Raw genomic sequence first — 21,029 nt, 5'->3', positions numbered from 1 at the left:
TATGATTGCCTCTCATGTTCGACAGAAGTCTGGGTATGACTATGTGTAGGTTCAGGAGATTTCCGGACGGCGCGGCCCATGGGTGGGCGGCCAGGGGTCGAACCGGAAGAGAGATGGAACCTACCAGATGGTTTCTTTTCAGATGCATCGGGGAAGGGGAAGTGTGGTCATGGTTGAGCGCCTTTAAGATCAAGTTTAATCTTCTCGGGATGAGCTGGTTGATGATGGATGATAGACAATGGGGAGAATGAGTACATGGATTTTGTACAGAGTGTGTGAAGATACGAAATCATTATTTCTGCTGGTACTTCTAACTGGAAATCAAATGGGCCAACCCGTACCGTATGCAGTTAGCTATCCATCAAGGATGCTGTATATATAAGAAATTAAGAGAGAGAGGGAGAGAGAGAGAGAGCACAATGGACGGTGGGAAGAAGGGATAAGAAAGCGCTAAAAAGCAAGGCCTTCACAGTCGTCATGGTAAGTATATAGTAAATATACATCAAAGAAGATAGATGATATTATCAATTCGAGCCGATCCGGAGGCCATTATTCCACTTGAAGGATCAAGTCCGCGCCTCTCCGCGATGGTGTCAAATTCCGCTCGGCTGGCGACGGCTTTTTCTTCGGCATACCAAGCACTCCCTTCAGGCCGGAGTTGAACTCAGGGTTTCTGGCCGCAGGCGTAGGCACTGTAGGCACATTGTATCCGGAGTTGGAGGCTTCGTTGTTCTGCTCATGCCAATAGTCATCGGGACAGTACGGGACGGTCACCTCTTTGGGTGAGGGTAAGGGTTTGCCTGTGCCAGGACGACGTATCTGCACACGCTTGACGTCGTCTTGCCGGACTATCCGGGGCCGTGAAACGACTTCTTGCGGTTGTGTAGGTAGACCGGGCCCTAGGTGTTGTCTGGGTGGATACCTTGGGGCTGGGGTCGGAGTCGACGGGTTGCTCAAGCCTGAGCTAGAGCTCACGCCCATGGGATTCCGCACCTCGCCCATTGGCGTTCTAATCTCCCTTACAGGGGTCAATGGACGGAAGCTCCCGGAGTGATGCGATTCCCGTTGAGATTCTGGACTTGTGTTATCACCGAAGCCGAACTCAAAATCGTATCCTGGGTAGGCTGGGTTGTTGTTGAATGGGTTGGGGTTTGGCCTGGGACCCTGGACTGAACTGCGGGCAATGCCCTGTGGTTGGATTACTTGTGCTCCGACGAAACCAGCGTCGGAGTTCTTTTTCCAGTAGTTGTCAAGATCGTTGTCGTAATCGACTTGACTTGACGGATATCGGGTGGTTTCAGGTGTAGCGGCTTTCCGAGAGGGCTGATTGTCTATAGCAATGGAGTAAACCGGTCTCTTTCCTCGCGCAGAGGCTTTCATAGCCTGCGTTTGGCCCGGACTCGCAAATCCATACTTCATCGCGCGGGGATTGGCAGGTAAACCTGCCATCGGAGGCTGAGTCTGCCCCTTCTCGCTCGCTGGGATGAAAACGAACTGTGGAATTGACGGACTGGGGTGATTTTTTGACCCTGTCTCCTCGTCTATCAGGGCTGCCCGGCTAGAAGGTCTCAATTTCTTGTGCAGACTCCACCTCAGCGGCCTCGGATAAAGTTCATATGTCGGCTTGTCTGGAAGCAAATCAGACACTGTCCTTGAAGATGCAATCGACGCTGTCTCGTAATCATAAGCTGAGGATTGGTGACCAGCCCGGTCTGTATTGCTCGCTGACACATGGCGGCGGTCATGGTCTTCTTCTTCTGGCTCGGTGACGATAACTGCGGGAGGATAATGCGCTCTATGATATCCTGGATGCTGATATCCAGTATCGGCCGGGGTGACAAGCCTAACGCTTTCCGAGTCGGTTGGTTGTGTTCCTGGCGTAGGTCGGGGTCCCATAGGACGTCTCGGCGGGAAGTTGAAATCAGGAGGCTCTGACATATGTCCACCAATCTCAAAAAATTCTCGGTCTTGTGCTTTACGTCTCATCTTTCGGCAGCAGAAAAAGATTATAACTCCAATGATAAAGAAGCCGGCAATGCCAGAGGCGACAGAGACGCCAATAACAGCACCCGAGTCGAGTGCGCTGCCTTCTGACTCGGCGCTAGATGTATCGCTCGAGGTTGGTTCAGGCGCCGAATCCGTTGATGTCGTCGACGTAAGCTCCTGGGTTTCCGTGCTGGAACCTTGAGTGCTATCTGTAGTCGATGTTGGGCCTTGAAACGTCGTTGTTCTCGTAGAGGTGTGATCTGTTTTCGTTGATGTTGAGTCTGTAATAGGGCGGGTATCCGTGGGGTCCGGCTCTGCAGTAATTATCGTGGTAGGTATTGTTGTAGTAGTAGGGTTAGCAGGCACCGTGATCGTAGCGACGATAGTAGGGTGCGTCTGCGGCAGGGCACCAGGTACCGAGTCGCAGATACTGTAGGTATCAAAGCTCATCGCAACCTCCGTTGAGCACAGTGAGAGACTACATCGCAGAGCAGCCTCTCCCAGAGTGTAGCCGCTCTTTGTATCCTTCCTACACAGATATGTAAGGTCACAGCCACCAGAGCAAGCGTTTCTTGGATATTCGGTGCTGATGAAGCTCTCCAGGCATTTTGATGCACATTTTGGCAGGAGGTCGAGCAAGGATACAGTTGTCGCATGCGTGCTTTGCGTGAAGTTTGCGAAGATAAGGACTGCTGGAGGTACCCATCGAGTAGGATATAATAACATGTTGCGGTAGCCTTCAGATGAACACCAGTTAGCGTCTCAAACACATCTCAAAGCCGCCAAAGGCAGCGCAAAAAGGGCAGTTGATTGCAGATTGTACATACCCAGATTTTCGAGCTACAGAGGAGCTCGTTCCTCTGATTCATTAGTACGTATCGTCTGTCATTCTATGATGCCAAGGTAGAGTAGAGCAATTGAAGGTGAGAAGGTATTCAGATAAGATCCTCCAAAAAGAGCCAGAAGCCCGGCCTCAAGGCGGGAGGAAGACATCATCATGAAGAGTCACGGCGGCTACAGCCATTGTGCTGTCATTGGAGCACAAATGGAGATCCAGTCCTTCAGGCTCGCTGGCAGCCGACTGGTCCATAGAGTCGTCCTGATCTGAGACAGGGCGCATACGAGCTCCTGTACGCGCCGTGATGAAACACAAGGCCGAAGGGTCCGTAGTCGAGAGGCTAGAGTGCCTGAGCGCGAGGAAGCGCATTGTTTGGAGGAGAGGTGAAGATGTTCTAGAATAGGCGCCGAGGTTAGCGCCGGCCCTTGCACGATGAAGCAATCAGCTTGGCCGTCAGCTGATTTGGGGCGGGCGCTTCCACGAGCTGCAGAATTGAGGTGGCATCCGCCGTGACATTCCTTGCCCAACTGCCAGACAAAACTAGATAGTGGAAAGATCCTTGAACGATGACGCAGATTCGAAAATCTACAGAAAACTACTATACAGTCGGCCGAAGCGCGCTTGACGGTACCGCGCGCGAATCGACTGGCTGCGACTTTCTCTCAGTTCAGAGATCGATTATCGGAATCAAGGAATGGTCGCAAAAAGTATTCGTGTCAAGTAATGATATTATCCATTCACTGTAGCAGTGTAGAACAAAGCAAAGCCCAAGAGCCCTATGAGCTGGTATCATAAAAAATAGACGCGCGAAACCGACATAACTGACATGATAACAGAGATTATAACCCAGCGATACATCAACCAAATCCGATCATCAGCATGCGACTATCGTTAAGAGAAAAAGAGGTCGAAGAATGAAAGGGAGACGCCGAGAGGAAAAAGGATGGTGAAGCTCAGTCCTCCGCCCGGACCTCCACGGAAGCTAGCTGATGGAACGGGATCGCGTGTTCAGCTCATCTTTTGCAAGGACGATATCTTCACACAACGATGGATGGCGTCGCAGTTCCAGAGGTCGACATTAGATGTTCTAGTGCTTGAATATAATGTAGCTGCAGAAGTCAGTCCAGAAACTTGCCAGCTTGGTCTGCGGGGAACGTACATGGCGTGAATGATACCAGGGATCCAACCCAGGATTGTCAAACAGATGTTGATGAGGAAGTCAGCACCGCATCCGCGCTCGAGGAAGACACCAAGAGGAGGGAGGATGAAGGCGAAGATGAGCTTGCAGATATCACTAAGTAGAGCGCCCGTTAGCGAATCCAGTCAGATTCATGATGCTGCGTGGTTTGTGAAGTGATTGTTGGAGATGACCCCAGAGAAAGCTCCAACGTCATCATCATAAGGTCTCTGCGATCGAACGGTGCAGCTGCGGATCCAGGGAATGGCGAGGCTTACGAGGCAGTGAAAGGCATTGTGAGTTAGTTGCGGTATGAACCGATAGATCTAGATAGAACGGCGATGGGAGAGAATTGATGGGTGATGGAGAAAGATTGAAGGAATAGGAGAAGTAACAGGAGACGGTCAAGGCGGGAGAGAAGAGCGGTTCTTAAATCCTCAGAGCGGGGGCAAAGGCAGGACTAGTTGTGGCTGGAGTGATTATCATTTGCAGATGAGCCAGAAAGAATCATCCTTTCATTAAGCTGAGCCCAACGGCCATCCGCGTTGACACTGAAAGCATGCTTGATCCCGGCCGGCCATTGCTACGTCATCCGCGCTGCCACATGTGGCTCATGACTATACGGAATCGTCCTGATTGGCTTCTACGTTGTAGCTGAGGACGACGATATGTCATTTTCGCTGATCGCCAACCTCAAGTAAGTACGTACCCTGCCACTGCCACCAGGGACTCTTGCTCGATGCACTGAAATCTTTACGGCAGTCCCTATGGTTCGCCCGAAACCCAGAAAAGCAATAAGTTCGGCACTGTTGATCGAATTTTGCACCGAATTCTGCTGCCTAGACTCTCTTGGCATAGCCGCTTCACTGCGTCACCAGAGCGACCTGGCGAGCCATAATGCTCTCCCGAGCTAAATCTCTTCAAAGGGAATGACAGTTATTGATAGGATCAGTCCTCGTCTAGCTTATTCTGAAGCCTACGGAGTACAGCCCTACAGCCCCATCTCCATGGGTCCATGTCTATTTCAGCCACGTTCTGGATCCTCGAACGGCTTCAAGGCGAATGAGGTCATCATGCGTGCTCCAGTTTTAGCAGCATCCGCAACTGAGTATCACAACCAGTAGACTCGTACATAAAGGAGATGCCTAGCTCATGGTCCATTGGCAGCGATGGCCCCTCGAACTCACCTCGAATCCCTAACCTATCCCTATTATTTCCCTAACCTATCCCTATTATTTCCTAACGTACGCAGAAGGTCGCTGCTTCGTCCCAGCCGACTTCTGATGACGTAATCACTCAGGCTGTCCTTATGACCGAATAATATAGCTGACCTGTAACCACAATAAGATAGCAGGCAAGCTCAGTGCCCCGAGCTATTGATGGTATATCGCTCTAGGCCTTCTCGTGCCCAGAAGTACTCCAGACAAGCGACGAGTCAACTTGCGATAAGGCTTTGGTAAAGCTGTCAGGCGTGATCCGCGTTCGAAACTGTAGCATGATGCTGCGGAGGCTTGGCAGCCGAAAGCTGTCCAAAATCCCCCATATTTTTGTCTTTCGAGCTGCCCAGCACCCTTCTATGAGAGTGTTCTTATCAACACTACAGCAAATCTGCTGCTTTTGAAACTTCAGTATAAATCGTCGTTACTGCCAATGCTTCCATGTCGGCACCTTTTGGGTCCCGCCCGTGCTCTATGCCAGCGCGGCTAGCTGTCTGGTCAGATCTACATCGGCGCATGCTCGGTTGGGGTCAAGGTACAGTTCGATCACAGACGCGCCCTCCTGTGTGCAGATGGGCTGGCTCAAAGACGAATGAAGCTACCGTCAATCGGCGTCTAGCCTGTACATGGCTAACGGCGACACCCGAACAGCTGGTGAGCATCCTTTGATTGTTTATGACTTGAGGTCTCACTAACGTCTGAAGACCCCAGACGATATTCTTTCCAGAATCCCTGTCGCTGCTCCCGATGCAATTGATTATACCCCGATCTTCCTCCTTACTCCTGCCTTCGCTCGATGGGCTGATGCTCAAAGCAGCTTCGTCGAGCAGTGTCTGGTGCGATTCTTCCGCAACGCACTCGATCATCCCTCACAATCACATATCCACGCCGTCACCGCCATAATTGATCGTTTGCCGTATCCTCTACAAAGCGGAAACACATCTAACCATGCTACGGAGGCTGAAGGTGTCTCAATCTTACTCGCCAAAGGGAAGAACATCCAAGCCAAGGCCGCTGCACCCCGGGCGATCCGCTCATTAGAAATTGAAGAGCCCACGCTGCTCTTCTCGATTCGGAAGGGCCTTGATGATAGCCAAGACGTACGCCAACCAACTCACGAAATTGGATTGCGTCTCGCAAATACTATATTTCTGAACGGCAGAGAAAATACCCTTTTTGGCGCTCGCTGGGCTTACGATGCTTCTTCAAGAGGGCTTAAATTAGACGCTTGGGCGGATCTCTCCGCATGCTCGGTGGCAGAACATTCCAACCAGATTTGCAGCTCACTCGAATTGCCATTGCATCCAGTTGGTGAGCGACGGAAGGTCATGTCCAGCATGGGAAACATCCTGCGCCAAATCGCCAAACATGCCGACGGCAAATCGGACGAGCCGATGCCGGCCTCATCTGAGCTAGAGAAGGAGCTTCCAAAGTACATTGCTGAAAATGACATTGCTGATCAGAGAGTCTCTGTTTGGGCTTTAATTGAGAAATCAAGCGAAAGTTTCTACACTAAAGCAACGCATTCGCAAGGCAGCCTTGCAGAAGCAATTCAAGCCGGTGCTACGCTTCACCGTGTCATGAGCGGCGGTGGTGGCTGGGGTAAAAAACAAGGGTTATTGTCCCTCGATCCGGAACTGAGCTTTAAGCAGCGAGGTGATGAGGGTCTGAAACCTCTCCATAAAGTCCTTTCACCTGACAATCAAGACTCGGCGTTTGGGGGCGTTTCTTCTCCCGAGGAGCTGACTTTCATGCAAGATTTGTCAACCCTGTCGCAAGCTGCAGAACCCGGCGACTATGTTCAGTTCTTCGCCTCTGTTGCAGAGCCAGAGCCGCGCACTAATAGCAGTACTGCTTCAGATCATTCGGAAGAAAGCGTTTCGTGTTCCTTCGGCATAATGTCAGATGCCGATTCCGTCTCGAACGAAACAGGAGAGCATAAAGACATGACGGTTGTACCGAATTATTTCGGAGCCTTGTCTGGAAAGGCCATCACGTACCTGCAGCCTTTGCGCGGGTCTCAATCAGATGCGTCCGGATCTCGCACAAAAATAGATGTTCCCGGATCAAGGGTCTCTTTGAGACTGAAATAAAACCGAGACTATCCACGCCATAAAATTTACCAAAAATTGTAATATATTTTTTCATGAAACTCTGCATGCAGTAACCCAGCCAATGGTCGCTTTAGCTGCTATATTGCACATTGTAGTCCAGGAGCCACTGCCAAGACGAATAGATCACGTGATAGCACGGGAGGTGCCTCAGCCTCGCCGAAGCAACCAGCGTGTTCGCCTCCAACCTCCAGATCCGACCTCCATCGTCAAGCTCCAGATCATCATCGCAACGGCATCGCTGTAGCGGCTACCTTCCTTTTATCTCTACCTTCCGATTACCCTCGTCTTCTGCAAGCAAGTCCTGCTTTTACCGGCTCCGTTACACCGTCAAGATGGCCTCTGAGCTCTGGTACGTAATCATCACAAAGCTACTCCTTTCCCTCATGCTTTCGCACCTGCACTTTCATATCGAGAGTATTTTGGGCTTGCTATTGCTTTTCCTCGTTCAGTCACTAATAATTGTGCTTTTAGTCCTGTTTACGCGGTGAGTAACTAGTTACCCTTTCCCGGCGCTCGGTACCGACCCGGAGCTCTCGTCCCTCGGCGCACGAGTAGAACGGTTCGGTTTGAGAAATGACGACCTGATAACTGATTTTCTTCTTCAGCCGTTCTTTGGCTCCCTTGGCTGCACTTCAGCCATCGTTTTCACCTGCTTCGGTGCCGCCTATGGAACCGCTAAGGCTGGTGTTGGTGTCTGCTCCATGGGTGTCCTTCGCCCCGACCTGATCGTCAAGAGTACGTTACTTCCTGCGAGACGAGCAAGATATGATACTAAACGGACTTTTAAGACATTGTTCCCGTCGTCATGGCTGGTATCATTGGTATCTACGGATTGGTCGTTTCGGTTCTTGTCGCAAACAACCTGAGCCAGAAAGTTCCCCTCTACACAGCGCTTGTCCAGCTGGGAGCTGGTCTTGCCGTCGGTCTTGCCGGTCTGGCTGCTGGGTATGTTGTATACTTCTACCAGAATCAACCTTACGAATCTAACGATGAACTCCAGTTTTGCCATCGGTATCGTCGGAGACGCTGGTGTCCGCGGAACAGCTCAGCAGCCCAGACTCTATGTTGGAATGATCCTTATTCTCATTTTCGCTGAAGTCTTGGGTGAGTACAGAATGATCACTTAACACATTATCCGTCTAACTTCGATCTTCTTTCTTGCAGGTCTCTACGGTCTCATTGTCGCCCTTCTGATGAACTCCCGCGCCACCCTCGATGCTCAATGCTAAACAGCACGCGCGCCATCTCGAACCACCCGTGCTGCTGACACGTCCATCGGGTCTCATCGGCTGGTGACTTTCGTACACGGAGCATCTACACCTGGATTCGGACCTTGAACCTACTTATATGACATGTTGATCGCGCTGAACTAGGAGGCTCGTCCTCCCCGCTAGCAGTGCATTACCTTTTTGGAGAAGATGGAGGAACCGTTGGATTTCTACACCTGACAATTATATGCCATCTCGCTAGCCCGCATACCTGTAGGCTAAACCAGAGATGGAGGAGGGGTTATCGTAGATACATTATTGCATGATTTGCGGAAACTGTACTTTATGGGAGTTGCTTGCTATGATCCTAGAAAACCGAGTCCCCCTTAGTGAACTCGCGTTGTTTGAAATGTGTTCTGTTCTTCCTAGCTATAGTCAGTTTTATGCATGCTATCAATTTCCTATATTCTATTGTCTTGTATATTTCTTTACTTTTGTTTCGAGCCGGTTATTATAACCCCAGCTAGATTTTGCATATCCTCATTGGCAGCCTCAACAGCGCCCACGCGGGCTGAGTCCCAGGATGAACTGCATTGCTGCCTCCGGCCACAAGTGCTGGGACGATTTACAACAACGCGAGTTGGGACATTGGTCACTGGAGAAGTCGTCTATTTGCGCATGATGCATAGCCTATGCAATAGGTACAGAAGACAAATGTACGGAACGAGCATAAAGAAATCAAGCAGGAGGTGAGAGGCAGAAATATAAAACGTTCTATTGATAGCTTAGGAAAGCAGACTGTGATATCTGGAGGTAAAGAAGACGATGGAGAATGATGCAGAGATGATATGATACTGAACGGAGAAGCGAACCAAAAAGAACACGAGGCCGAATTGCGATATTCCTCTAATTCTAAGCCTTGTCAAGCTTCCGTCTCAGGGTCCTTGTCCTACGCAGGAGCTTCTTGAACTTGTGGTTCTTCATCTTCCGCACGCGCCGTCTCCGTGTGCTAAGCGCTTGCATCGTTTCGTTGTTGTTGCGCACACGCTCAATGTAGTTGGTCTGCGAGTTCTGTGGGGCATCGATGATCGCTTCGGCTTCGGCTTCGTCAGCGCCAGGAGCTTCCATGCTTCTAGCTTGAACGAATGGGGTTGTGTGAGCCTCGTAGGTCTTGCTTCCGTCGGAATGCGTAGATTCGTGGATAGTCAAGACCGTGGAATAGCTCGAGGTTTCTTGACCTTGCTGCTGTTCTCCCTCTGCGGCGGCAACGTAAGGGGTGGGAGGTGGAGGTGGGTTGAAAGGTCGGAGACGTTTTGTCATTTCTTCTACAGACCTCTTGAGTTCGGAGAAGTCCATGCTGTCGAGCTGGTTGCTCTCAACCTCAGAGGCGGTCATGGGACCGTCAGCTTCCGCTAAGTGATGCGCAACGTTCTCCATGGTGTTGACGGCAGAGGAAAGAGTGAAGATCACGTCCTCCGCATTGTCCTGCGAAGCCTGCTTGGTGAAGATCGAGTCGAACGCTTCCGGGCTTGAGGGCGGAGGTACGGTGGTAGAGACAGAGATAGGTCGGTGAATGGAAAAGAAAGACGCAAGCTGGACATCTAGCCGGCAAACAAGCCGTCAGTTAGTATATAGTCGGATCCAGGGTCACGATAATCGCTTCACTTACCATGCGGCTGCAAGTGTTGCGTCGACGGAACACTAGGCAGGTTCGAGAAAGCGTTGGGCTGGCTGGACTTGGAGCCGTTACGGCCATTGCCACTGCCATCCTTTCCATTCCGTCTCGAAGTCTTTCCCGCACGCTTTGCTCCGGAGCTAACTTCCTTCGTAGGTGCCTGGGACGAGGCGTCGACGGGTTTGGAGGATGACGAAGAATAGCGGCGTTGACGTACGATGCCGGTGGAAGCTGTAGCAAGACCCTGGCTGGAGGTGCGACACGCGCCAGTGACTGGCGCTATCGGCACCCAGACCGCCCTGCGCAATGAGGACGACAACATGTTTAGGTGTTGAGAAGTAAGAGGTAGGTTGTTCGGAGCAGGTCAAAGACGGTCATGAGGCGAAATCCGCTCGAGAGCCGATCATGTGGAACGGATTAGGTAAGTCCCAGTTTAATGCCTCAGGCATAAGTAGACATCATTAACACTAGAAAACACATGCATACAAACTATGGAATACTGGGAACATTTGCTATGCAACCATGTCAATTAGTGTAGCTAAAGTACAGATTGAAGGTAAAGAATGCACAATTGGTATCTCAACACATTAGATTCGAACCCAATGCGTGTTTTCGGTCGTGAGGCCCACACAATCAACATGTCCAGGGCAAGTCAGCTCGACGGAGTGCTGATTTGCTGAGACCCGGTGCAAGAGCTCGCATATCACCCTGTAACGTTATCAAGGGGGCTCCAAGATAGGTTACGTGGTTGGACTTGGAATAGGCAGGGCAGGCATTAGCAGGAGACCTGGTGGAGCAGAGAGCGCAAAGAGCACAGTACAACTTTGTATAAAGAGAAAAGCGAAGAAGATTCGTGAGAAATGTCTGAAAATCCTGGCAGACAACTGAAACAAATGGTATCAATCAGCATTATATAGGAAGTGAGCCCATGGCTGAACCGGAGAAATGGAAGCTGCCAAGCCGAGGCTTCGCCTCGGAGTAAACAAAATGCAAGTGGGACAACGTTGTCAAGACCATGGCCACAATGTATAAATGCAAGGAAAGCATATATATAAAGGAACGTCAAGGGCCAAACAGACATGCAAGACGAAGGCCAAACGCTCAGAGAATGCAACACGTAAAAATGTATCAAATGCGATGGGAATCTCATGGTCGTCAGAACCTCATGAATTCCGAATCCAGTCGTTTATGGGAGTGACTCATAGTATTAGAGTGTGGAGGTTCTTCTGGATGATCATATCCTGTACTGAGTCCATGGTAGCCTTCAATAGCGTTGTATCTGTGGCATTGGTGTAGTGGATGTAGATCTCTCGGTCAGGAACCCGGTTGATACCTCGAAAGCGATCGGCAAAGTATTTGGCGGCAGCATCGAAGTCTGTGTTCGAATCGCTGTAATCGGGGAAGTGCTTTGATATGGGTGAAATTGCGAGCTTGTCTTTGAGAAGATCAATCTTGTTGAGGAACAGGATGATTGGTTTTCGTTTGAACCACTCTCCATTTACCAAAGACTCGAAAAGCATCATTGCTTCGTGCATTTGGTTCTGAGAACAAGACGGTCAGAGACGACCAGTTTACAGAAGCGGGGTGATAACCACTTACAGCGTTTTGATCCTCAACCAGGCATTGATCATATCCGGACAACGCAACCATGAACAGCAAGCATTGAACACCCTCGAAACAGTGGATCCATTTCTTGCGCTCGGAACGTTGTCCACCAACATCCATCATACGGAAGTTCATCTGGCCTAGCTCAAATAATGTCTCTGTGATACCCGTCGTTCGCAAACGTGCCTGCAACATGTCCTGGTTGTCAGGTAGCCAGCCAGACTCGAATATCCGCTCAAGTGAGTTAAAGAAGCTACATAGTCAGCTTAGTTCCCGTCTCCGTGGGTGGAGCAGACTCACTAATTCAGGTTATCGTGCAGAGCAAACTCGTGTCCTTTGGAGACGGCCTTTTGAACACCCCCGTCATTCCACATTTCGGTCATTGCATCGCGAACTTTGAGATCGGAAAATGCCTCCTCGACACCCACATCGGGCTCCAAGTTGTCTATAAAGTCGGCCAATGGCTAGAAAATGTTAGTATATACAAAGGATTGACGCAGGGGGACTGACTCTGGTAGCTTCATGTTCGAAATCGATGTTCTCGGCCCGCATGATCTCCAGGAGAACTTTGTAAGCAACCACGATATTCGAATAAATGACCGCTCGCGTCTGGCGGCGCTCGTCTTCGGGGAAACCTCCTGAATGGATAATGCGCATTTGCTTTATGATGGTTGATTTTCCGGATTCACCGGCACCTGAAAATAATCAGTAAGCATTGCAACGATACTTTGGTTCGACATTAGAACCCACCGAGAAGCAAGATCTTGATCGTCCTGTCCATCACTTTCTTATCATTCTTCAACCCTTTTTCTATCCTGGCATTTCGCTGGACGGCTTCTCTGTCGTCCGCCCCATCGGCGGGTTTTGAGCTCATACAACCCATTATGTACAGCTGGGCACAAACGGTAAGTGAGAATTTAGATGTTGGTTTACTAAAAAAAAAGCGCAATGCTGTTAGTTATCAATTTCAGCCCGAGTTCGTGTCTGACACTTGAACAATGATGCTCAGTCGCCGAAGTGAACCATGGATATCCTCAAACTGCTCCCGTTCATTCATAAAATGGTGGGGCGATTGAGACATGCACCATAAGCTGGTCCGAAACACAAGATTCGTCACTCGGGCGTATTATTCCCTCCATGCCGGGGTAACAAGGCCAGGAAGGCATAGAACAAAGGAAAAGCATTTACCAACCAAATCACAGAGGCAGAAGCCAATAGGATGAGATCAATCCGGTCTCAAGCGCTAAGCAGAAGGCTTATGGCCAGACGTCCTTCAACGGGGTCTCGGCGAACAAAGCAAAATAACCACCCAGGCAAGTCCCTTGTTTACCAGCACACAATGCCCGGTGAACGTTCAACGTCAAATTGATGTCTCGCAGACTGGTCACCAATAGCACAACGGGATATTTTCCCGAAGTCTCAAGATGCGGCGTTAAGAATTTCGGTTCGGAATGGACAGAACTTATAACAGTCGCGACTGGTAGAAGGCTTAGGGACTGGGTAAGCGGTCGATTCGGATCGGAGCCCGAGTGAGATCTCCAGTCCGAAGGAGGGACAAGTTCTTCGCAATCGTGTAGACGAATAAATGATGCGATATCAGAAACTGTATTGAGACAGTGCTCAAGCGATAACCAGATCCAGCTTTAGATTTCTAGCTTCGTTGGGGGATAAGTCGCCGTTCTGACGGTCTGTTCGGGAGCAACGCGCAGGCTGAGAGGGGACAAGGGTAACAATTGAAGCTCAGTGCGGTAGTGGAGAGAGGTACATCATTACCAAGCGACAACGAACGGATAAGTGAGGAGTGGAAAGGCGAAAGGAAAAAGAGGAGGTATTCTAGAATGAAGTGTCGAAGATTCGCTGCAGGAAGCAGGAGTGAAGATGGGGGGGCGCCAGTGTGAGAGCGTCGCGCAATTCGTTAGTTATATTGATGCGTCCGATCGGAGGGGGGGGGCATTGGTGGTCTGGGAGTCAGCACGGAGCACAAGGAGCTTTTGGGAGCAGCCATGCGCGGTGGGTTCTATGCTCCAGAGCTAGGGAAGCCAAATAATAATCAAACTAAATCAGGGAAGAGGAAATCCGAGCAGAATCCAGGAACCAGATGAACCAACGCCTTCGCCAAAAAGACCGAGGAAGACGCGCATGGAGGAGGAGCTAGGCCGGCTCTAGTCTGTGCTAGAGTCGCTAGACGGCTAGCCTGACGGGTAGACAATCCCCCAAGCAACTTGCCTACTGCTTTGGTGCTAGCCCGGCCCCATGAATGGTTCGGCTCTGGGATCTCCTGCCCATGATGAAGTGCATCTCTGGTTGACTTTCATCAGGACCACTTTTCCTGACTCACGGATCACTCATGAGTCTCGATCGTGAGGAGATGCCTGCCCTGCTCTACTCGCACTTCGCCCTCATATATACGGTTTACGACTGGCAGCCCAAAAATTCGCGAGAAAGCTGACTCGGGGAGTCCCAAGCACATCCCTGTTTCCTGCCTGCATGACGGGACGAACGGTAAGTACTCCATCGTTGGATCCCCAATTCCCCATAATCATCATAATAATTTGGGCTTTCGCAGTTCCTCACGTTGGGTTCTCCCTAGGTAACCCCACCCCAGTCGTATGGGCCAAAGAGGGCAATAGCACAGTATCTACCAGAGCTCAGGTTCTCTGAGCTTTCGTTTCGCATAGAGGAACGATGCGCAGGGACCATCATTATGCACTCTACCACATGTCGGTTCAAGAACGGTTTCCATCTCGAACCCACGGCCAGATCGGCTAAGAAAGGCAAAGCCACGAGGTTGAAGCCACCGGAGTACTTTCGGCGCATCTCGCATAGACGGATCGGCAGATATCTTGCTTACTCGGTTGTAGGACAGAGTTTGCCGCTTTCAATGTGCATGGGACATATCGACTCTCGGTCTCAGCGAGAATTTGTTGCTCCCTAGTCAGAACGTTCTTGAGCTGGGCTAGCAAAATGATTGTTTGTCCCTCCGGGATGGGAATCCTACGTTCTCGCTTAAACATAATTTCTCGTGATGAACTGATGGTCGAACAAACAATCCCAGGAGCGCCCTGCAGACTGGTATTCTCTGTGTTCCCGACGGCTTCCAGAGGTGGAGCGGAATCCTCTTTTTCGCCCTTCGTAATCAAGGGTCGCCCAGTCTGATCCCGCTCTGATGTGTCACAGTGATCCCGTCCCTCAGCCAAAAGTACCGTGCGAATGACATTGATAGGCCTGTAGCTATCGGTACCAGCCTGCCAGATTGATTCAGCTAAAAAAAGAAGCACAGCATTAACGGCCATTTCGACTACATATCAGCTCAGCAAGATCAATTAGCAGACTGGACAAAATATCGCTGAGGACAATGATGATGAGCTCCTCTTGAAACGAGGTGGATCCCCCACTTCCGACCAGCCGGTTTCAGGTTTTGAACGGATGAGACGCCGTCCGCCCACTAAGGCAGGGGGCCTGGGGACGTCTACTCCAATTCTGGGGTCGTTGAGGAGTCCATGCAGGCGTTTCTCCTTTTCACGACGGATCATAAGCTGGATATGCTAACAATTATGTCGATGATTCATGGTGGCAGCGACAACATCGCGCAAAGGTAGAAGGACCCTGATATTTCTTCACCCCCCTGCTGTTTGGCTCTGACCTTCCTCGCCATTGGCGGCAGCCTTGAGTTTTTCCATTTCGGGGAGGAGATGCCCCTGCCTCAGGTTCCTTAGCCTACCATGCTTGCTTTTCCCCTACTATCTGAGGAGGAAACCCTAAATCGTTAACCTCCGTCTCGTCATATATGAGTTGTCCATAGGACAATGCAATATCATCGCTTGCCTTGCGCTCTTCGCACTGAATCAATGTAAATTGGTCTCTGGCTCATAGCGCCGTATTGGTTGGCGTCGTGAGGCCCAAAGCGACTGTTGACCTTTCTTTGATGTTAAGAGTCGAATGATATCAACTTATCCCAGCTCTGGATGATAGGCCTGCAAAGCGCCTGTCGGCAGCGACAACGCTTTCTTACAGGAAAGTGCCCGGTCAACCCGGAAGAAGATTCCAGGGCTCTCACCCAGAAAATGCTTATACACGATCGAGTATTATTACCTTACGACAGGGACAGAAGAAAGTATGACCAATCGAAGATTGCAGAATAAAACGCTATACCTAAGCATTCCACGCCTCCATAGCAATGACAAAAGGAGCGGAAACCTTGATGGTGGCACTGACGACCTCTCTAGCTCCGCGTCTTGCTGAGCATAGATACGAACTACACTCACTTTTCTCCCCTCAAGTCTACCAAAACCCTACTGAAAATATGTGCATGTCCAGATCTGAGCATCTCTCTTCCGACTTGAGCTCTCGACTTCTGGAGGGGTTCCTGGGGCCGTTTATACTTTTCTTCATGCTTCAAGAAGAATTATTCCAGTGGACACGAACCTCATGGAGTATACCAAGAAACCCGATCAAAGCTACCTTGTGACACGAACAAAGACACGGCTCAGCTCCTCGTGTCCCTTGGGTTATAAAGCCTCGAAGTGTCACAAATTTATCGCTCCGATCGCCAGTTACTGCTTTCGCTTCTCGCAAATTCCAGGGGACCCGAGCAACGAACCAGTGTGAGAAGATGGCGATATGCCAGTAATATGACCAGTCACAAAGCATGTCTTACATTTTACACACTTGCATAACAACCCGGGGAAGCCATATCTAAGCAGATGGGGCCAGGGCGCCAAGGTTAATCCACAACGGTCTCCCGCCCTTTTCAAGTTCTCCCTGGCTGGCGAATGGCGATCTTCATTGCATATATGAGAGCGGCGAATAGACTACAGTGCGACCACCAAACACTGCCGCATCTCAGCACGATACCCTGTGGATAGGCGCCCCAAGACTCAGGGGAAGGACGGCCAATTAATTTGCGTCTTGCTTGTGATGATGAGTCCCCTGCTCCGACTCAGGGATCACAAGGGCTTGGGACGGGCCGCAGCCGGGTTTGACATGTGGTCAAAGCTGGACTGCTATAGACCTGGTAAGGACGGTTCAATCTCATGTTAGGCATTGGCGGTAGCCTGCAGGAGCCAGGAGCAAGCCAGGCTTCAGCATCATGTCGAGAACTCCAAGTCTGGGGTAAGTTACCAGTCAAAGGTAAAACGCCTTCATCGCGATGATCTGCTTGCCACTTGGCAGTTTTTGGGTCCGTTCTCTGTAGCTCAATAGAGAGGAGATTGGGATGCATTCCACGGACAATACTGGCGCTTTTTTCTTAGCGAAGAACACATATCTGCATGCACCACTGCTGGCATGGCAGTTGATTTTATACCAAGATGCCCTCAATAGAACCGTTATTCGAGTTCTTTGTTAACAAAGACGGTTCGTCTGGCTGCCCAGCTAGTTCTTTGTTGCACTACTCAGGCGACCCTGTCGACACTGCAGAACTTGAGGCCAACTGCCAGCACCTTTCAGAACTGATCTATATTTTAGTGCTCTTGCACATTTTTTCTTGAATCAGTGCAATATTGCGAAACACTCATCAAGTATCCTGCGCTTGGCCATAGATCGGCAGCACTCGGTTCCCCGCAAAGCAACCATGGGTCGATTTGTGATTACATCATCTCTCCGATTAGTGAGACGTTCCTGGCTGAGCCCTGACACAACACTGAGCGGACGCGGATTTCATGGGCGTCTAGCTCATTGCTTCAATTAAACGATTATCAGACGGGTCCATGAGTTCTGATTGACGGAATGATCGAACCGATCAAGTCACTCCCGGACCGGGAATCGCCCTTGAGGTCCGCTCCACTTCCCCGTGCTCCAGCAGGCCCATCAAGACGATCGGAGAATATTGACTTTGGCAGTGCTGAGGACTCAGAGGATACCTCACTACTACGAGGTTATTCCAAGCCGATCGCCGAGAAGCACCTCGTTTTCTCAGACGACACGAAAGACGCTTTGGAACTCCCTCCGCGATCAGCGAAAGCACGGTGCAGGCCAAACCGATCATGGCTCTCCTCCACAATATGCTACGCCATGATTCCGGCGGTGGGGGCCTTTCTACTTATGACAGCGGGATACCTTATTGCAGACTTGCTCAGTATGCTCACTCCCATTCATAGCTACCCTTTTTATCTGCTGATGTGTCTTCTTATCTTGCTACAGGAGAACCATTCGATAAGGAACCTCCACACGCCGAAGCACCACCTCCTATCTGCCAGACACCCGAATGTGTCAACGCTGCCTCCGAGATTCTTCGCAGCCTGGACCCCAACTACGCCGACATCGATCCTTGCACGGACTTCGATCAATACGTTTGTGGCGGCTGGAGAGAAAACCATGACATGCGCCCTGACCAGGGAGCTATATTCGCTGGAACGTTTATGCAGGAGGGATCCCAGGCTCGCCTTCGTCATCTGCTCGAGTCTTCTGGACCATCAGACCCTGCCGATTCGAACATCTTTGAGAAGCTAAAGGATGGTTATAACGCATGTCTTGATGCAGAAACGGTCGAGAAACGCGGAACCGAACCCCTTGAGAAGTTGTTGAAAGAATTCGAGGATATATATAAACTGGATGCCAGTTCCAAAGATTCTGAAGCTGGATTGACCGATGCTGTGCAATATCTTGTGAACTCTGGCGTTCGTACACTTGTCATACCGTCTGTTTCGGTAAGTCATTCATATCTACCCTGTTCACCTTCCTTTAGACTGATATCAACTTTGCGGTCTAGCCCGACGATCGTGATCCGGATAACGTCGTGGTCTTTGTGACGCCGCCTAGGAAGATCGGGCTCCCTGCAAGGGAGTATTACAACAATACTCAGGTTGTGAGAGACTACACCACTGTTGTTGAAAAGGTCCTCGGTAGCTTTGTCACGGGCAAGGATAAGAGCCAGCTTACCAGAGACGTTGTGGCATTTGAGTCGAGACTGGCGGATGTTACACCTACAACACAGGAGCAGGAGGATGTGACTCAATTCTACAACCCTCGCAGTATCGAAGAAACTAAGTCTCTGCTACCTCAGATCTCACTATCAGACATCATCGCAGCCCTGGGACCGGCGGACTATGAAACTGATCGTCTAATCATTGGCTCTCCGTCGTATATGGAATCGTTGTCAAAGATCCTAAAAGAAACCCCGAGGGAAACTATCCAACTCTTCTTCAAGTGGAAAATCATTCAGAGATACGCCGACAACATCGAAAGCGCCGACATTGAGCCTCTACACGAGTTCAACAATGTTCTTGCTGGGAAAGATCCTCAGGCCAAGAAGGAACGTTGGAGGAAGTGCATTGCCACTCTGGATACTGATCTTGGTTGGATTCTCAGTCGTTTCTACGTCTTGAACGCGTTTTCCGAAGAGTCGAAGAAACTTGGGGATCAGATCGTCTCTGATATCAAAGAACGCTTCATATTCACCTTGGGGCAGACTAGCTGGATGTCGCCAGAAGTGAGGAAACTAGGCATCCAGAAGGTCGGAAACATTGTCCAAAAGATCGGGTATCCGACAAAGAGCCCTGATGTTATGGACCCGGCGGATGTGGAGAAGTATTACCAAGACCTCCCTATCTCGAATGATTCCTTCTTTGAGAACGCAGTCGCCGTTGCGAGATTTGTGAACCATAACAACTGGCTCAAGTTGGGAAAGCCAACAGATCGAAATGAGTGGGAAATGACTGTTCCCACTGTCAATGCATACTACAACCCTCCCGGTAACGAAATTGTCTTCCCCGCTGGGATTATGCAACCACCTGTCTTCCATGGGCCGGACGCTCCGCTATATCTGTCGTACGGGGCGTTTGGAGCTGTTAGCGGACATGAACTCTCCCACGGTAAATCCTGTAGTCTATACCCAGAAACAGTTGAGCATAACTAATGCATGAGATGCAATATAGCCTTTGATTCAACGGGGCGGCACTATGATGAAACAGGAAACTACACGGATTGGTGGGATGAGAAAACTGTCAAGGACTTTGAAAAGCGCGTACAGTGCTTCGTCGACCAATATTCTGAATTCACGGTGCATGGAAAGGACTCGGAGCTCCATGTCAATGGGAGACTCACTCTTGGTGAAAACATTGCAGATGCAGGGGGTCTAACAGCGGCATACCACTCCTGGGTGAAGCGAGACGAGGCCAAATCAGATCTTCACCTGCCTGGTCTTTCTGAGTTTAGCAAAGCGCAGCTCTTCTTTATCTCTTATGCAAACTGGTGGTGCAGCAAGTCGACTCCGGAGGCGGCAGAGGAGGCCATATACAACGACCCCCATGCGCCGAAGCCGGCAAGAATCATTGTAAGTTCCCCGCTCTGTGGGCTACTTCTTCTGAGCTAACGTTCTTGCAAGGGAACAATGGCCAATTCCCTTGAGTTCCAGGAGGCGTTCAATTGCCCCAAGAAGCAGCCTACTTGCAAGCTCTGGTAGGCAGTAGCTGAGCCCCGAAGCCGGGTTCTGTTTCTGTATTGGTAGCATACAGGGGGTTGCCTATTTGGAATACTGTAGCATTGAAATGGATCATTCGGCCCTGATAGATCTACGCAGCCATTCTTAGATCTAAAAGAAGTGATGTAAGTCACGTTGTACAGCGGACGAAAGAGGCTGGAGGCTCACCAACGATACTCGTTCTGTCGAGACGAGGTGGGTCGACCTTTATGGCCTCCACGCAAGCGAGACTGCAATAGACTTCGTTCAGTAATATCTAGATCTATAGCTGAGTACTACCTTAAGACGCCTATCTCAGTGATTAGCCAGGGGGCATGTGGAGGCTGCTATCCCCCCACCGACGACCGCTGGAGTCTTTCATGAGCACTGACACCCAAGAACTTCTAGATCCATGAGCCGGGCACAAAGAAGCGGTTCATGGTGTAGTTACATGTACATATGTATCGACATGAGCACCAGAAGAAGATCCCGGTGACGAAAATGATAGGCCCGCCGAAAAAGCAAAGAACACCTGCATGGAAGTGTCTTCCTGGCCAGTCGAAAATGACCGAGGCGTCGGGAGAGTGGACACTGGACTGTCAGCTCCGAAGGCCGAAAGAGAATCATCAGAAGCGGGATATGATGTATCAATCGTCGCTTGTCTGAACTTCGTGGTGTTGGGACGCTGGAGGCTCTGGATTCATGAACGCGATCTCGATAGTGTAGTTCGTTCCAAAGAAAGATATCAATAGCGAAACCTTGTTGCTGGCCGGCCTTACCCAATCGGTCTGACAGTTAACGGTTGCATCTG

The 21,029-nt window shown here is 50.3% G+C and overlaps 9 protein-coding genes across 9 annotated transcripts; 4 read left to right on the top strand and 5 right to left on the bottom strand.

The window, feature by feature from the left end:
* Window positions 1-400: 400 nt before the first annotated feature.
* On the bottom strand, window positions 401-3,096 carry BDV17DRAFT_23327 (uncharacterized protein). Its single transcript, XM_073755824.1, has 2 exons — window positions 2,814-3,096; window positions 401-2,723 (listed from the first exon to the last, which is right to left on the bottom strand). Exon 2 carries the CDS (start codon window positions 2,710-2,712, stop codon window positions 550-552), a length of 2,163 nt encoding a protein of 720 aa, XP_073618045.1. The 5' UTR covers window positions 2,713-2,723; window positions 2,814-3,096; the 3' UTR covers window positions 401-549.
* A 438-nt stretch (window positions 3,097-3,534) lies between these two features.
* Window positions 3,535-4,815, bottom strand: BDV17DRAFT_257388 (YqaE/Pmp3 family membrane protein). The gene is made up of 3 exons (XM_073757185.1): window positions 4,280-4,815; window positions 3,984-4,118; window positions 3,535-3,933 (listed from the first exon to the last, which is right to left on the bottom strand). The coding sequence occupies exons 1-3, from the start codon at window positions 4,294-4,296 to the stop codon at window positions 3,912-3,914; spliced, it is 174 nt and encodes a 57-aa protein (XP_073618044.1). The 5' UTR covers window positions 4,297-4,815; the 3' UTR covers window positions 3,535-3,911.
* Window positions 4,816-4,954: 139 nt separating this feature from the next.
* Window positions 4,955-7,370, top strand: BDV17DRAFT_257387 (uncharacterized protein; the record flags this gene model as incomplete). The annotated part of the gene is made up of 2 exons (XM_073757184.1): window positions 5,660-5,872; window positions 5,923-7,306. Coding segments are annotated over 2 exons (1,597 nt in total), but the record flags the coding sequence as incomplete, so codon positions are not given.
* A 156-nt stretch (window positions 7,371-7,526) lies between these two features.
* On the top strand, window positions 7,527-8,774 carry BDV17DRAFT_23200 (H(+)-transporting V0 sector ATPase subunit c). Its single transcript, XM_073755795.1, has 6 exons — window positions 7,527-7,681; window positions 7,804-7,816; window positions 7,938-8,067; window positions 8,121-8,277; window positions 8,333-8,436; window positions 8,497-8,774. The coding sequence occupies exons 1-6, from the start codon at window positions 7,665-7,667 to the stop codon at window positions 8,559-8,561; spliced, it is 486 nt and encodes a 161-aa protein (XP_073618042.1). The 5' UTR covers window positions 7,527-7,664; the 3' UTR covers window positions 8,562-8,774.
* A 598-nt stretch (window positions 8,775-9,372) lies between these two features.
* BDV17DRAFT_23218 (mitochondrial 37S ribosomal protein mS38) lies at window positions 9,373-10,975 on the bottom strand. Its single transcript, XM_073755801.1, has 2 exons — window positions 10,210-10,975; window positions 9,373-10,141 (listed from the first exon to the last, which is right to left on the bottom strand). The coding sequence occupies exons 1-2, from the start codon at window positions 10,535-10,537 to the stop codon at window positions 9,453-9,455; spliced, it is 1,017 nt and encodes a 338-aa protein (XP_073618041.1). The 5' UTR covers window positions 10,538-10,975; the 3' UTR covers window positions 9,373-9,452.
* On the bottom strand, window positions 10,976-12,757 carry BDV17DRAFT_23279 (guanine nucleotide-binding protein subunit alpha). The gene is made up of 5 exons (XM_073755819.1): window positions 12,571-12,757; window positions 12,331-12,515; window positions 12,121-12,284; window positions 11,815-12,073; window positions 10,976-11,756 (listed from the first exon to the last, which is right to left on the bottom strand). Exons 1-5 carry the CDS (start codon window positions 12,701-12,703, stop codon window positions 11,415-11,417), a joined length of 1,083 nt encoding a protein of 360 aa, XP_073618040.1. The 5' UTR covers window positions 12,704-12,757; the 3' UTR covers window positions 10,976-11,414.
* Window positions 12,758-14,035: 1,278 nt separating this feature from the next.
* Window positions 14,036-15,827, bottom strand: BDV17DRAFT_257370 (uncharacterized protein). The gene has a single exon (XM_073757183.1). The coding sequence runs from the start codon at window positions 15,111-15,113 to the stop codon at window positions 14,586-14,588; it is 528 nt and encodes a 175-aa protein (XP_073618039.1). The 5' UTR covers window positions 15,114-15,827; the 3' UTR covers window positions 14,036-14,585.
* Window positions 15,828-15,965: 138 nt separating this feature from the next.
* BDV17DRAFT_23139 (uncharacterized protein) lies at window positions 15,966-16,524 on the top strand. Its single transcript, XM_073755790.1, has one exon. It carries the CDS (start codon window positions 15,998-16,000, stop codon window positions 16,286-16,288), a length of 291 nt encoding a protein of 96 aa, XP_073618038.1. The 5' UTR covers window positions 15,966-15,997; the 3' UTR covers window positions 16,289-16,524.
* Window positions 16,525-17,483: 959 nt separating this feature from the next.
* Window positions 17,484-20,443, top strand: BDV17DRAFT_23154 (M13 family metallopeptidase). The gene is made up of 4 exons (XM_073755792.1): window positions 17,484-17,896; window positions 17,962-18,467; window positions 18,530-19,631; window positions 19,695-20,443. Exons 1-4 carry the CDS (start codon window positions 17,548-17,550, stop codon window positions 20,129-20,131), a joined length of 2,394 nt encoding a protein of 797 aa, XP_073618037.1. The 5' UTR covers window positions 17,484-17,547; the 3' UTR covers window positions 20,132-20,443.
* Window positions 20,444-21,029: the final 586 nt, after the last annotated feature.

Source organism: Aspergillus undulatus (genome assembly GCF_047715775.1).
Source record: "Aspergillus undulatus strain CBS 261.88 unplaced genomic scaffold BDV17scaffold_11, whole genome shotgun sequence".
NCBI lineage: Eukaryota > Fungi > Ascomycota > Eurotiomycetes > Eurotiales > Aspergillaceae > Aspergillus > Aspergillus undulatus.
The sequence above is the reverse complement of the archived record's forward strand: the minus strand, read 5'-3'. Positions and strand labels throughout refer to the sequence as shown.